Consider the following 16880-nt stretch of genomic DNA (forward strand, 5'->3'; position numbering starts at 1 on the left):
AAAAGCACAATCTGTATGATTGATAAGCAAGCTTCATTTATTCAAAAATCCTGTCAGTTTATATAGGGTTTCCTACAAGCAAAGTCAGCAACAGCTCTCATTGGTCAATTTACAAAGCTCGTTGCTCTGTTTAGCCTACGTGCATTTACAACTATAGCCAGGTTTCTTAAGCCAAGTTTCTCATCTCTAGTCACGTTTTCATGGTACATCCCATCTTCTCTGGGCACATCTTGTCATACAGCCTATACTTGTACAAGCATATCTCCAAGGATATGCTCATCCTTATTATCTCATTCCAACCTTGTACTGTTTCCCAGGCCTAGACAGACCTTGTACAGTTTCCCAGGCCTGGACACAGAGCCTATTTTCCCAAGCTCTGTTCCCAGGCCAGACACAGCCTGATTCTGATTCTGGGGTCTCAGACAGAGGTATCAATGAATAACTGCTCCATTGATCCATGACCCCTCTCCTGCAACCATTCTCCCACTAATACGCTTAGTACCCAGTTTTCGCTGCCCTTCTGAGATTTCACACCCCAGCTCAATCACAGTCTGTTGGGCAATTTGTGCTTTTTCTTTAGATACCACATAGCCTCCCATTCCCAGTGAATTTAAAATCTCGCTTGTTACCGATATGCAGGTGGCTTTCTCCTCTGTGGCTATCGCTATATCATCAACATACTGTAGCAGCAGGTATTGTCCTCTCGGTACTTGCCTGTGGGAACTCAAAATGTCTCTCAGACATTTCTAGAGGTTCCAGGTCTTGGTCAGAGGCATTGTAGACTCAGGCAGGAAGCTGGAAACAGCTGTGATTTTGAGCTTGAGCCATGGAATGAATTACCAACTTTGAAGGTGGAACAAGCAGTCACAAAGGGTTAGATAGTATAGTGAAAGTAGTTACAAAGTCGAGGGGAAATTTTTTTAGTATTGTGCAGGGGGGTTTTAGCACATGTACAGGGTGGGTTTTACTTTGTACATGGAGGTCAGAAGTTCTAAGATGGAGGAAAGTGGGCTGATCCTGTTCTTCCTCCTTCTTCTTCCTTACCTCCATGTTCTTGGTGATGTTGGCACTCACAGATTGGTTTACAGTAGAATAGCACTTGGTAATATAAGTAGTAGGTATTGGGGAAAAATTGAAAACATGTTATATGAATATATCTTATAAAAGATAGCAGCAGCCCTGGGCAGGGGGAGAGAAGAAGACGACACCGGACAGTCAGGGTGTCAGGAGTGTGTGCGTCTCTGCCTGGGCCGCTGATCAAACAGCCACAGCCCGAGAACATAATCTGTTAGATAACTAGCAATAAATTGTCTTGAGACCAAACAACAAGAGACTGGGGAGTTTTTCTTTAGAAGCATGGGTTGGAGTAGAGACTTCACCATCACATGAGACCTCAAACCAAACCTGGGGTTCTCACACTTCCCCCTCGCCGTCCATGTCTCCAGCTCCTTTGCCAGTTGCTTTCCGAATAGGTTTGGACTGCTCTTGAATCCTTGTGGGACCCGTGTTCAGATGAGATGGATCTTTTTTCCGTTTCCTGGTTTTTCCCACTCAAAGGCAAACAGGTTCCTACTTCCTTTGTCAAGGGGTAAGCAGAAAAAGGCATCTTTTTGATCAATTACTGTAAACCATTTATATGTCTCTTCCATGGATGTTAACAATGTGTAGGGATTGGCAACCACTGGATAAATGTCCTTGGTTATTTCATTTTATTGCTCTCAAATCCTGCACTAATCTATACTCACAATTGGGTTTACCTCTCTGGAATTATAGGTGTATTATATTCTGATTCACATCCTTCTAAAATTTGGTATCTCAAGACTTTATCAATATTTTTTCCTATTCCCTGCCGTGCTACTGGTTTTATAGGATACAGTTTAACCTGTACTGCTTTTGCCCCTGCCTTTAATTCAACATGTATTGGTTGTGCTAATTTAGATTTCCCAGGTATATCCATTTCCCATACTGAAGGAATTGCTGCAGCTTCTACTTCCCTAGGAATAGGAATAGAGGGAGCTGCTTTTTCTTGAATCATTAACAAACAGTAACGAACATAGCTTGAGTGATTTCATACAGACAAAAAGACAACATGGAGCAAACTTTGGTTTAATGATAAAGACAGCTTGTGTCTCAACAAAGACAAAGTGACAAAAAATAGCGAACACCAAACCTCTTACATTTATTGATAAATCTAATAATACTAATACATCTTTAATAGCACTAATGAATCTTAACTAATAAAGGCAGCTATTACACTCTAGTAAATTAGCACTAATGAATCTTAACTAAGAAATGGATATATTACAATCTAGTAAACTAAGTAGAAGAATAAACAACCCTAAAAACTTAACAAACAATCCTATTCCTATCCAGTCCTCTTGACAGCTAACTCTTGCTAGCCCTGGAAAGCTGCAGGCCTAATTTGCTTTTTTCTTCTTGGGGAGAGGCCCTGCTTCCTTCCGTGGGCGATGCCTTCTCCTGTGTTTGTTCCTTTCCTGCATGGTTTCAAACACCCTGGAAGATAGGAGACAAACCATCCATTGTCAGTTTAAGACACACCATTAAACCAAGCGCTGAGATCTCCGTTTTTGTATGAATTTCTGTCTTTTCAGGCTGTGACACATTTGTAAATTTATCAGTAGCATGAGTCTGATCTTGTTTCAGTTCATTCACATTTCTTCCTCCTTATGCTTCATCCTATTTTTAATTTGATCAGCCCCATCAAAGCCAGCTTCGCTGGAGCTACTCCCACTTGTATGAGTTGTGTCTTGTTGGGGCACGGTAAGGTTTCATTCTGAATGCTGGGATTTAACTAAGCTGTTTGGGTTTAAAGTGGGTTGTAGCCTTGACTATGGCTGCAAGGGGCGATCCCCCAATGCCCCCAGCTTCCCCAGTGGTCCCTTTGAAAAGGCTCAGCCTGTTTGAGTCCAAAGGCGCAGCTTGGAGCAGAAAGAGGAGGAACTTGCGCACTGTTTGCACAGCCCGCAGGGAAAGGGGCCTCTTGCCGAACGGGCTGGCTGCTGCGGCTGGCAGCAGGGACACTCGGCGCTGCCAGCCCTCTTGCGGCCTCTCTTCCCTGGCTCCCCGTTCTCCTTTCTGGGAGGGCTTTTGCTCCTCTTTGCTCTGCCCACAGTCTGCAAAGCAAAAAATCCTTATCAATCTTTCCATCCTCTCAGAAAGCTGGCAATCACAACGTCCAGCACTAAAATCTATCAGTCTCAGCAAATTCCTCCAAACCCCAAAGAGCTGAGAAAACGACACAGCACTTTCAGGAAAATACTCCTCCTTTCTACAGCCCAAAGAGCTGGCATAAAAATGTGGGTATCAATAGTTCTATATTTCTTATTTATACCTCTCTGACAAACATCTTTTTATCTATATTTTTCCTCCACAAATGTCTAGGGAATGGGTCAAATTAAATTCAGTCAAATTAGTGAAGACACATGGTTACACATTTTTTACTACCCAAAATAATCTCTCTCTCTCTCCTTCTGTCTGAAACAAATTCCTGCTTGCCAGTAAGGAAAGTTTAATGGAGTCACAGCACTGCCAGCTCCTTCTTGGGGAGTATGCTGGGATGCTACAAAAAATCCCTGAAAATCTCCAGCACCCCCATGAATGCAGCCCAGATTCCTGATGTTAGCAAGCAGTGGGGAATTAAGGATCTGATTGGAATCAGCGAGGGTGCCAGCCTTTGAGAAACCAATCTCTAGAGAGTCAAAGCCCAGTCTGGTGATAGTGCTGCTTTGTTGGCTCAGAGTTATGCTCCAGGATTTCAGGGCAGCCGCACAAGGAAGCCTTGGGCAGCATCTGCTGTGCCTTTCCCAGTGCATGGGACAATGGGATCCTGGCAAAGGGGCATCTCGCATGGCTCACCAGCAGCTTTTGTCCCCTTCTCCCAGTTTCTTGACCTTTCTGGCATGTCTGGAACTCCTTCCCACTCACCTGAGCACGAACACCGACAAAGACAAGTTTATGCTCTTGTTTCAAGGAGTAGTAGTACTCCACACACTGTGCCACGGTCTTAGTCTGAATCTGTTGTGAAGAGAAAAAGAAGGAATCTAAAAATGGCCATCCTCTAGGCTGCATTGGAGAAAAAGTAGAATATGGAATAAACCAGGAAGTAAAATCATGGAGTAAATTGAGTAGGGTGTAAAATGAGATCAATATGCAGTAAGAGAGTGAATTGTAGTAAACCCTGTATTATGCACCACGGTAACAGATATATTGTGCACTTCAAAACCAAATCCATCTAGCATAGTTCTTCTTTCCCCTGTTCACTCCAGTTATCCCAGCATAGTGTGTTGTGGAAGCACCAGCAAACCTATCCGACAAGTCTGACAGAAGAAACCTTCGTCTTCCAAAACAGCTTGGAGAAAAGCACTGGAGAGGCAGGTTCATCATTTTCACATAGGTCTTCGATGTCCCATTTCATTCCTACTTTAACATTTTGGGTACTTGAGAAGAGAGAGACTGAATTCCAGTATTTGGTATCAGAAAGAAGGAGCTTTTCCTTCTGATCACCTGCCAGAGTAAAGAATGTCCTGTGACTTTACCTGCTTCTGGATGAGATGAAAATCCTTGCCATAGGTGTGGAAAGCCTTTCGGAAGGACTCCTTCTCCTCAGGTGTCCATCTATCAGAGCCTGGCAATAAAAAGCAGCAGGTAAATTGATCCCTCTCTCCACTTGAAGTAGATCCCATTGGCCGCCAAAACAAAATCAGCGCCATCCATCATTCACGTGTGTACATGCCTGCCCTCTCAGAAGGTAATGAAGTCAAGAGCAGGCATTCCCCAGGGAAAAAAACATGGACAACAAGCTGAAGGAGTAGATGGCGGTGCTTTCCCTGCTACCCTTATGCTGGTGTTATGTCTTTAAGCAGAAATTTTTGACAGGGCAATTAAGGGGACACCAGCATCTGTCAGTGAACAAACAAGCTCTGCTTTGGTTACCTGCGTAGTGATAATCAGCCATGGGATGGCCTTGAGGCACCGGTGGCCCTCCTGAGAGCAACATCTCCAGAGCCTCCTGCAAGATCAAAGGGAAAAAAGCTCTAGCTGCCCCAAAACACAAAAAAGGAGGCAGAAAATAGAAATGCTGCCTTTCAGCTACTTTGCCTCTTCAGAGCTCCTGGCCAAAGGTGAAAGGGAAAAAGGCTCTACCTGCCCCAAAACACAAAAAAGGAGCCAGAAAATTGAAATGCTGCCTTTCAGGTACTTTGCCTCTTCAGAGATTCCCACCACTGCATTTCATATGGGTTAAACATTGTGGTTAGCTCCTAGTCCCTTCATTTTTCCTGCCTATCTCTTTGTTCCTTCTCCTCAAGAGTGGCCTTTTGCTGACCAACTCAATGATTTTGATCCTCCTGCACCCAGAATTGCCTTAGCTCACTAAGGCTTCTGGGAGTTTCCCCTCTATGCACCTCAAAATGTCTTAGAAAACACTGAACTCCAGGAGATTTACAAGGGTGCAGATGGCAGGACCCTCCGTCAGTGCCTCCAGGTGAGACATTCTCCCTGCTCCAGCCCTTTGGGCTCACCACTGAAGCGGCTGGAGGAGACACGGCAGGCAGCAAAAGTGCTCTGCTTCTTGTCAACTCCCTGCTGCAAAAGCAGCCAGGAAAGACTGTCCCAGTGCCCGGGCCTTATTAATTCCCTGTCCACTCTTCTCTGCCCCCAAACAGCCGCTTCTTACCAGAATGCTGCCGCGTGCCTGGTGCAGGCAGTGCAGGGCGAGCTCCAGCTTAGCTGCTGCCCTGGGCATGCCACGGGCGCTGGCCATGTCCAAGAGTTCTCTGACTGCAAGCACAACAAAAACCCACTGAAAGTCAGGCTTGAGCTGAGGAAGGGGAAAGGTTGCCATACAAGGAAGAAGGAAAGCACAAGAGCTTAAGACAACAGGTTGGAGAGCATGAAAAGGAGAGCAAAGAAAGGGGCAGGTGAACTAAGGGTCCACACTGTGCTGGCCCTCCCTTCAAAGCAGATTTTGTAATAAGAATTGTTGGCCAATCTCCCCTCTTGCAGTGGCAAATGCCTCTGACCAATTTGGAGAGCAGGACGGTTGCTCTTTTTCCTGCTCTGCTGCAAAAGCATCCTCCTTGCCTCTAACCCTCACATGCGGGAAGATGGGCGAGACAAGGAGAGAAGCAGAGCCTGCAAAAATGGGATTTTCAACTAAAAAAAAGCATTTTACACACTCGAGTATCTCAGGGGTGGAGAAAAATCTTGACAGCTTCCTCTGTCCAGTTTTTCCACGTCAGAGTCATCTTCCTCCCAGGGCTTCCAGACCAGGGTTGCAGGCTCTTCATCTTCACTTAGCGGTGTGGTCTGCAGCTCAGGGAGCTCAGCCTGAAAGTCACTACCAACATTGATGTGCCTAAAGGAAGAAGGAGGTGGCAAGAAGGGTAAGAAAGTCAAATGGTCAAGAGACACCTCCCGTGGACCCACAGGCTTCAAGCAATCCCACCCTGACTCTGAAATAGCAGTTCTCCTCCTTGCCATTCCTCAAGTTTGCTGCCGTTTAACCCCTTTTGCCAAAACTCACGGCTTAATGTTGGCTCTTGCTTTCCTTTTCATTCTGCCTCTCCTTTCCACCTGAAAGACATCAAAACAATGCTCCAGATAAAAATCATTCTGCCAAGATGTGTCAGGAGCCTTCCTTCTCATCCTCATCATTGCAAGCCACAGGCTGTGCTGTCCCAGCTCCCCTCAGCTGGGTGCAATTGCTGCCTTTTCACTTGGAATTTCCAAGGCAGGACCTTCTAGCAGTCTGCAGCTTCCCCAAGAGGGGAAGCAAAAGGCCAGGCACTACTGCCTTCAGTCCAGGGAGCAGTGAGAAGACCCTAGAGAATGGCAGGGAAGATTTGCCAGTGGAAATAAGGAAAAGGTTCCTCAGCCAGAGGATGGTTGGGCACTGGAACAGCCTCCCCAGGGAAGCTCTTCCAGTGCCCAACAAGCCTAAGAGAGCTCAAAAAGTGTCTGGGCACTGCTCTTGGGCACAGGGTGTGGTACTCGAGGCCACCCTGGGCAGGCCCAGGAGCCGGGCTTGATGATCTTTGTGAGTCCCTTCCAACCCAGAAAATTCTGTGATACTGGGATTGTGTTCTTGAGAAGAACCACTCCAGATGGCATTCCATTGCTGCCTCTGACCGTGAGGTGCTTAGAGGCATTGGAAAACATGGACAAATCTATACAAATATCTCCATAGAAAAGATATCCAATGCAAGCAGGGAGAAAAAAAATTATAAAGATATTAAATGATACTGTTTCTTTATATGATCTAAGTATGTAGCTATATAAGACTCACTGAAACCAGATCATTTTTGCAGGTGAAAGCCAGTATTGGAGGGCAAGCCTGGTAAACTGCTTCCATGCCCTGAAGGACAGGGATCACAGAGGAGAGGTCCCATCCTTCTGGTTTTTAAAGCCTTGGAGGAGGCATGAGCAGAGTCAGGGCATAACAGGATTTGTTGCCACTGAACCCCTGACCTCCTCAGTAATATTTTGGGGCAGCCACAACATAGGTTTAGGATTTAAATGCGCACCAATAACTTTTAATCAGGTCACTAGTGGATGAGAATCTGCAAGTGCATGGTGACAGCACTCTATGTCCTCTATGGAAAGGTCTGTATTTCCACTGGAGGCAACATTATTCCTACAGATGCTGGAATAACACTTTCATGTGTAACCTTGTCTGGGGAAAGTACCACAGACTATGTCTGTCGTGGTTGGTGGGACAGCCAACTGGATCCTCCTGCCATTCTGTTAGTGGTTTGAGGGCAAATGGGCATTTTCTTACCTTTGACAGTCCCAAAGTGCCGTGGGGATGCCTGGCAGCAGACAAGAAGATGAGGATGTAGATCCAGAGGCCAGATCTGATGCTTCTGAGAGCAGAAGGCGGCTGGTCAGGGACAGCCAGGAGCAGATCCTGCAGCTGCTGCTCCACCGCTGCTCCACCAGTGTTCCATCAACGGCCGCAGGAGCAGGAGACAATGACAGTTGCTACGGGCACAGCCCAACATTCCAACATTCCATGCAGAACCCCGGGGGACCTAGGGGGCAGAAACAGTGAAGGGCCACCTTTGCCTCTGTTACTCCTTCTGCTGCAAGTTTGCTCTGAGGACCTTCCCACTGGGGCATTTCTCCTCAGTCCTCTGGGCGGGGAAAAGCAGTGCAGGGACAGCTCTGGGTCTTCTCCGTGCTTCTCTGCAAGGTGCCTCCAGCTGAACATGCGCAGGAGCCTGCCTCTGTCAAAGCACGCTGCCTGCACTGGAGAACCAGAAGGACTGCTCCCGGCTCTGAAGCAGAAGGCTCTCCTCCGGCTCTGACAGGAGCAAGAGGTTAAAAGGTCAGAGAAGAGAAGAACTTCTCTGGACCAACTCAGTGGAGTACCAGCTCCAAAGCCCTGCCGCCCTTTCTCAATTGACTGTTGCTCAAGAATATCACTTGCTGTTTTCCCTCTCTTACTTCAACACTCCTTCCTTGAAACTTGGAGAAACAGGATGCTTTTCAGGGGAACTCATGGGGACACACACATACAGGGACAAGCCAACAGCATTTTTCTGTAGCAAACATTAATGAAGAATTTCAATGCCTATCTTCCAGCTCCCTTGGAGAAGTTAGACGTTCGTCTCCAAACTCTGGGATTCCTCTAAAACACTAACACAAGCAGAATTACTTTTCCACACTAATGGCCTTCACATTTGTTTTAATACTTTAGGTCCCACATATGACAAAACCCAGCCAGTTTTACTGCTTTCCTGCCGAATGTTAAGCAAGAGCAAATCTTGCTTCCTTCCCACCCTGCGTGTTACACACACACACCAACAACGAGTCAGATATTCACTCATTTGCCGCAAACAGGTGAAATACCAATCTCCACTGGTCACATATTCCAGCAAACGAGTGAAACACCAAGCTCACTCTCCACTGGTCACATTGCTCTCTTAGTTTGACAGATCATTCTTCTGCGTCCTATTCACAAAATGTCAGCACTTCTTCAGAATTGAAGAAGAATTTCCCTCAGACTGAACACCTTCCCATCTTTCTTGTAACAAGGCCCTCCCTGTGGATAGTCTCAGTTCAGTCAGAGGGAAAAACAGAAATATTTTCCCAAGCTTAGCCTGGCAGAAATATTTCTCTTTTTCCTTCTGACTGAATGTAGAATATCCACATCTCCCCATCCTTCTTATAGGCTTCCCTCAAGTACTGGAAGGCAGCAATTAGCTGAGCTCAAAGCCTTGTTTTCTCCACGATGAACAATTCTAATTCTCTCAGTTTTCTTCACAGGAGAAGTTCTCCATCCCTCTAATCATCTTCACGGCTCTTCTCTGGACTTCTTAATTCATAGTTATTGAAATACTCATAACTATTACTTTTTAGTAAAGAAGTGATGTAGAATTACTAAAGTAATATTTAATCTTTCATTTATTGATATTGCTTCTATTCTAAATATTCCTAACTTGATTTTCTTTGTGGCTGCTAATATTTAATTTTTCATTTATTGATTTTGCTTCTATTCTAGATATTGCTATCTTGATTTTCTTTGTGGTTGCAGAGAGACTTATTTATTTATTGAAATAAAGCTGTTGTAAGAATGTATTAATAGGGCAGTTTCTTGCTTTTTGCCACAAATTATATTAATAATTCATAAGCATGAAGTCTCTAATTGTTCATATATTAAATCTATTGTTTATATACTGTTGTTTAGCTATTAAATCTATTGTTTATATATTAAATCGAATGCATGCCTTTCAAAGTATCTAAGGTATATAAGTTCCTACTGTATTATTCTATAGGGGCTTTTTAAAATAAAGGCTTTTTTGCTTATCTTTCTGGGGTTCCTTGCTTTAAAAAACCTGTGCCACCTTGAATTCAATTGTGATTACATCACACCTACTTGTAATCTCTTAGACGTTAATAATGAAATGCATAAATCAATACAAAAGAAGCTCGTTCAGGTGATTGTGGGGTTATAAGCATACTGGGGTAGTAGTGTCTGAACCAGCTGCCAGGTCACTAAAAAGATGAGGATACATTTTTTTAAATTAGCAATCTGTAATTAAAAGATATAGCAGTCATATGAAAATGACTTGCTCTAATTTATCTGGCTACAATGAACTGATTCTTCTGGCAAGTATTTAGGAAAATTATCTTGAAAATCGGATGGCTGGATTTTTTTAAATTCTGTTTTCTAGATGCTTCTTCCTGATGCCATATTGCATTGCCAAAGAGGAAGGTTACTTCTACAGCTTGCTAGATAGCCCGCAGCTCTGTAGTCAGAAGGTAAAACACAGGCCTTGACTAGAAGCTGTGTAGGCATCCATGCTTCAAACATACGACCATAGCTTCAGGAAACAACAGTTGTTGACAATCGATAATGACACCCTCTGTACTGAGAAATAGAAGGCTATCTAAAAAAAAATTTAACAAAATATTGAATATGCAGTGCATTACATGTACAGCCAAAACTAGTAGAAAACATCAGGCACTACTGCCCAGCACAAGAGCAGCATGAACCTGAGGACCAAACCTGACTGGCATCTGCACCCCAGTGGGATGTGAATGAGCCATCAGTCCCCTCTCATGGATAGAGGTAAGGGCTGTGTTCCAGCACCGTGTGCTCTGCCCAGTGCCCTACAGCACATGTGAGTGCCATTTGTCAGCTCTTCTGTCAAGCACACAGCTTGGTCAGCCTTAGGGGCAGCTCCTTGTGCCCAGCCATGACTATGTGACAGGCAACAAGCAAGTCAGAGCTCTCAGAAAATAATCCTTCAGAAATATTGCTTACTTGGAATACCTCAGTAAAAACAGATACAGAGGCAAAAGTGTGACAGAGAACTCAGCTCGGCACAGACAGAGCTATGATGTGTGAGCATAGTCAGGAGCATATGCCTGGCCAAGGGCTGAAGGTTTTCTGAGGCAGGATCCCTTAATCCCCTCATCAGTTTCCAGTTAAGCTAAAAAGAGCCCAGGAGAGTTGGTCTGGTAGAAGAAACCAGTGTATAGGAACTGGGAGGTACAAGGAGACACCTCACAGCCGCCTAGAGATTACTGTTAAGGTATGTTGGGTTGAAAGAGACAAGACTAGATTTCTGTTACTGAGTGAAAGTGGAAGTGCAAATGCTGTGCTAGTATGTTTAGGAAACTGCCATGAGATGCTGAAAATTAGCTCTTCTCAATCTGGTAAGGAATGTGCTTCCAGACTAATTTTTTCAAGTGTTTCATTGGTGTTGGCCATTGCAGAACTGTAATATACATGGAGCTCTTCTCTGTGGCTTTCCTGTTTTGATCTCCGTTCTGAGAATCAGCCCAGCAGTGCATTTAGCAGTGAAAGACAGCAGTGGTCATCTCCTTTTCCTGAACCTTTCTTCTGCCCATCTCTGGCTGCAGAAACAGTTATCCTTCCACCATGTGTTTTCAGAGGTGCTAACAAAATGCAGAACTGCGGGACACTTTGCAGGACTCCTGCCCCTCCTCACACAGAGAGGTGGGAGGACAGGCACTTCCCTCCTCTGAAACCCCTAGCTGGAAAGTGAGAACAATGGTACATTATTCTTTTCACTTTTATGTATCATTTGGGTTTTTCCCCTCAGTTTTTCCCAGTTTTCTCTGGGAAATCCCACTGGCATCTCCCTTCGCACAGCCTTGGGCAAGAACTGGCTCTAAGCCCATGCACACCACAGTGGCAGGTTTTATTGCACTATGGCCAATGACTGACTCCGTTTTGTGGTGTCCAGTTGCTTCCTTCCTACATATATATCCTTTATGGATATAAAGGATATAGCCTTCTTCTGCTCTGCTCAGAACTGTGACACAGCTCCTGGTCAATAATCAAGGCCAGTGGGTTGTTGTGCTGGACCTGTTTATTCATGCCTCTGCAACATCTCAAGGTTTACAGTATTTGGTACATATTAGTGCAATAAGCACAGAAGCAGAGAAAAACTGCAGGTGGTCTCTTCAAAATTGTTAGTTACAAAAGATCTAGAAAATATTTGGAAGTACAGTGAGCTAACCACATCTTCCTTCAGAAACACACCAGGTCCTTCTCTCACTAGAAGCCTGTGGAAATCCATAGCTAGAGTCCTGTTTGTTTTGACAGATATTAGGAGCTATGTTAAAGAGCTATAATTACATCTATTACAATCAGTATTTATAATTTTTGAGCAAACTATTAACTGAAAGAGTGATATTATGAACCAAGCTGGGAGATTATTTTGATTTGATTTGATCAACCAACAAAAAAACCAGCAATAACAGACCCAACACCCACCCCAACCGCGTGCCCCCGCAAAAAAAATTGAACAAAAGTAAAAAAAGAAATTAAAAAGAAGGATAACATCTAGGGAAAAAAGACAGACATTATTTTTATCTCTAGATTTGTATCTTTATAATGAAGACTAATTGGAAAACTGTTTCTCTCTGTTTAATATTTTAATGCTTTGAAATTGAATTTAGATAAATAAATACTGAATAATGGTAAAATTAAGTGTTTGGGGTTTAATAACATCCCAGATAAATATTTGAAGATTTTAAGATTTTTTTTCTGTTTTCTCTCATTCAGCAGACTCCTCATTCACTATCATTCTGAAACTGAATTTTTGTGCAAGTACACAGTAACAAATGTTGCCCAATATTTATTAAAATGCTCTTGTTTCATGGATCTGTGTAACTGAAAGTCTTTCTTTTTATCCAGTCAATATATTCTTCAGTCAGCCACACATAAACTCCAGGTATGCTTGTGTTTTCACATTATTCTCCAGAAGAAACAGTCCCAGGGATCTGACCAGCACAGATTAATGGCGCACCTGAGTCTCCCTGGAAGATACATCAGAAGTAGCTGTCAGTGTGCCAATTTCTCACCAGAGGAGCATGCAGTGCCACCTGCAGTGCACAAGCATGTTTGGAACGTTGCCTCCAGCCTTTTCTAGCCTATGAAATGGAGCAGTTGGCTTACATCATTCATGGAAGTTGGGTGAGGAATAAAGAAGGGCTGCTTTTCAAACCTCAGGGCTACAGCCTTTGATACAAATGCTGTGGAGCAGCAGAGTGCTATCATAATTCTATTTTGAAACACATTTTTATTGTTGGTATAAATTGATTCTCACCTCTTTCTCAATTGTCTCTTCTAGATTCAGCGCAGAGAGCATCACAAGAAAGATCCAAAAAGCCCTTTTGGGTATACAGTTAATTCTGTACTATTCAGATATTGACTTCTGGAAAGTATCAGATGACTGATACCCTGATAGCTCTGCTTTTTCTCCCATAACTACACGTGGTGTCTAAGGAGAGCACCATAGCTAGTGAAATATACCTGAAATTAATAGATAATCCCATGTCAAATTCTCATACTCTTGATCCTGATTGGCACACTGACCTAAATTAAACAAAGTTGTAACAGGTCTTTTTCACAGCAATAAAGTCTCTTACAAATGCAGTTAAAATCACTTCAAATATGATCAGCCTCCTAAGATGTCTAACATTGCTTTGTTCCCAGTGAAAAGGGAATCATTGTTAAATATATGTTTAAATATATGTTTTTTCCCAGCCTTGGTAACTTTGCTTCTTACCTCATAAGTATCCCTCAGATATCATTTACTTTTCCCCGGAGAACACAACAGGTTGTTGGTTATTTTTGGGTCACTGGCATAATGTTTGTCACAGCTTTTCCTACTGACAATTTTAAGGGTTGCCTTCTGCAGACATTTCAGTGGCTTTTCTGGTGATGTGTCTTCCCAGCCAATCACCTGGCAGAAAGTCAAACAGAGGCAAAAGTTGCACATATTTATTCAGCTTGGCAGTATCATTCAACTAAAAAGAAAAAAATAAAAAAGAAGGAAAAACAAGGAAAAACTCGATTTCTTATTCAGAAAGGACGGGAAGATTCAATTGTCATTTAGTCTCATTTTACCAACACTTCCCTTAAAGATCACTCTTCACTACTGAGGCACTGATCCTCAGCTTAATTGCCCCTTTTAATATTCACAAAACTTTCCATAGTCGCAGTAGAGCAATTTCCCATCTACAGCAGCAGTAGTGAGTTCAAGCCCAGCTTTCCATTGGATATGGTGGGAAATGTAAAACCTACATGGGAGTCAGGTTGCTGGATCTCTGTCCTGTTCACTAACCTAACTTGCCACTAAGTTTTGGCAAACTGAAATCAGATTCTGGTGCTTGCCTGACAGAAAAGTCTCGAATCACAGTGTGATGTGCCCACAAAGATGAAACCAAAAGCTATAAGCAATTAGACATGAAAGCAGCAATATAACTGAGGGAAAATCAGATCTCAGCCTATTCAGAGTGCCAGTTCTTGCCCTGAGACATTCTAAAGGGGTTAAATGATTGACACTCTCTGGGTTGTGTTGGCCTTTGCCTGACAAATCCGTCTTTCATCAGAAGTCAGTACATGAAAACACAGCCAAACCCTAACATATATCCTCAGTGTGCTTTAAGGGCTCTTAGCTCCTGAACAGATATTTTCACTCTGATGATCACTGGACCATGATTCATTTCACAGGCTGCTGTATGGTTCTCAGCTAAACAATTCTGACTTTATACCTTTCAAAAAATGCATTCCAACAAATCAACAATTTCTTTAGAAAAAATCTTTGCAGTTCTTGTTGCCAGTGCTGCTGGAAGGTTCCAAAGATGGAAAGCTTATTCCAAGCCATTTAATACTCCATTACCGCAGAAGTGTAGAGATGGGACGTAAGCTCTGGCACTAGTACTGGCCAAGATTCTGTGTCAGATACAAAGGATTTTGAGATATCTCTATCATTCTGGAACGTGTGATTTTCATCACACTCTGGACTTGTGATTTTCAGCTCTAGAAATATTATTTCCTAGTGATCCGTTTTGGTTTTGTGTTCACAGATACTCGGGTGCTCCTGACAAGTGGCCACAGGAGAAGGCAGTGAGATGAGCCTAGTCTACACTGACAATGAAGCAGAAGCAGAATGCTCACTAACACCTGGGGGAAGGAGCTCCTCCGAGATGAACTGTCATCAGGTGCTTGAGCCACAGATGCCTGTAGGTGTTCTAGCTAGCACAGAGACACACATGGTTACCTTCCTCCCCGTGTCATTGCCATGTCCAACCAGTGATGCCACCTAAATACTAAAAGCCAGGTTTCAGTCACAGGAAAATAGAAGCATAGAATGTTACAGTTGAAAGGGACCAGCTATTCACTGCCTCCCCTGCCACAGGCAGGAGCACCTCCCTATAAATTCTTACCCCTCTGATAGCGTTCAGGAACACACATAATCACGGGATATGATTATATGCAGGTGCTTTTATTGAGAGCTCTGGGAATCAGGGATACAGACCCAAATCTGACTCCAACACGGCTTTTGAGCTGAACGTATTTTATGTTCTATAGTTATATAACTTCCATATTAATTATTAAACTTATATTGTTTTATTCTAGATATTGACATGAGTTTCTCATGATCTTTATAAGGCCCCTGACCAGAGTTTCTCTTGATTATTCTTATCATTAAACAGTAATAATATTTAATTACTAAACAATCATCACATCTAGCAATTATATCATTTATCATGTACTAGCTACACAGGTGCAGGTCTAGCAAGGTACAAGGCCTCCATGTACCTGGGGTATTTTTTTTTCCAGGGCCTACTAAACTTAATTTTCCTTTTAACCCTAAATCCCCATGATTTTAAAACACTTTTCCTATCATTTTGCCCCCTTTGAAAGTATTTTCACTTCATTACAAATGCAACTACTTTCACTTGATACACTCTTTCGTTTCTGAGTTTATACATGATGTTCTACAAATCCAGGATTGATGTAAATGTTGCCATGGACTGGAGGATCAGAGGATGATGGGTGTGGATCCCATGTCAGTGCCTTGATTATTTTCAGGTTCCAGGATGTCCTCTTCTGTATCTCTCCTTTTACGACACTGTAGACTAACCAAATTACTAAGAACATAATTAATAGGATTATTACACTTTCAGTGATAGACTTAATCCATGAAGTCACATTCCACCCTATCCCTTTAAAGACTTTGTTTAACCAGCTCGTAGGCAAATCTTTCTGCTCTTCTTGTGCTCCATGCTCTATTGTTTTAACTGATTGATGTCATATTCTACATCTGCAATTACCTTTGGGATGTGGATGCAGCAATGATCAATCTGTCCTTTAAGAATCCACAAACTCCCTGCTCTTTCAGAAGCAACAAATCTAAGGCTAATTGGTTTTGTAAAGTCATTTTTCTGGTGGCATGCAATTGTACATTTAGTTCTTTAAATCCTTCCCTAGTGACTCTAGCCAGTCTAGCTACCTGACCTGATAATTTGTACAACATTTCTTTATTCTGATAGTTTGCTATAGGACCAAGGAAAGACTTTAAGGCCCACCCAAATTTCACTCCACTAGAGGTTTCTTGCCATGTTTCATCTTGATTTTCATTATCTGGAACTTCTCATCTTGTTCTTCTCTGCACAAGTTCATCTTTTCCCTTAAATGGAGACTTTCTCCAAATTGGACACAAAGCAGGGAGGCCTCAAGTAATTTCTTTGACTTTCCCATCTACAGGGAGATGGGTTGTCCAGGTACCATCACTTGTTGCCCATACAAATTGTCCTGGACTTTGGAGTGTACTCTTGGTACATCCTATAAGTATTTTATAATTCACTTTACCCTGTTTGTGCTTGATACCTCTGCAGGCACAACCAATTTGTAAGGCTACTGCCAGTGGTGGAATTTGTTTTATTTCTATATCATCACAACTGCAATCATAAGGTTTATTACATGCCCAACAACTTACTTTGTCTGCCTTTATTCTACTACTTGAGGCAGTGTTCACTACCACTGGATCTGTTTCATCTTCTGAACATTCCCATGTAATGCACTAAGGAGT

General features: G+C 43.0%; 1 protein-coding gene across 1 annotated transcript; it reads right to left on the bottom strand.

Annotated features, from left to right (window-relative positions):
- Positions 1-2417: 2417 nt before the first annotated feature.
- Positions 2418-6675, bottom strand: LOC146763841 (zinc finger protein 541-like). The gene is made up of 8 exons (XM_085567298.1): positions 6545-6675; positions 6198-6376; positions 5696-5799; positions 4954-5029; positions 4557-4645; positions 3946-4035; positions 2971-3134; positions 2418-2514 (listed from the first exon to the last, which is right to left on the bottom strand). Exons 1-8 carry the CDS (start codon positions 6673-6675, stop codon positions 2418-2420), a joined length of 930 nt encoding a protein of 309 aa, XP_085423424.1.
- Between the last annotated feature and the right edge of the window lie 10205 nt (positions 6676-16880).

The sequence above is a fragment of the Lonchura striata genome, chromosome Z, assembly GCF_050655825.1.
Source record: "Lonchura striata isolate lonStrDom1 chromosome Z, ASM5065582v1, whole genome shotgun sequence".
NCBI lineage: Eukaryota > Metazoa > Chordata > Aves > Passeriformes > Estrildidae > Lonchura > Lonchura striata.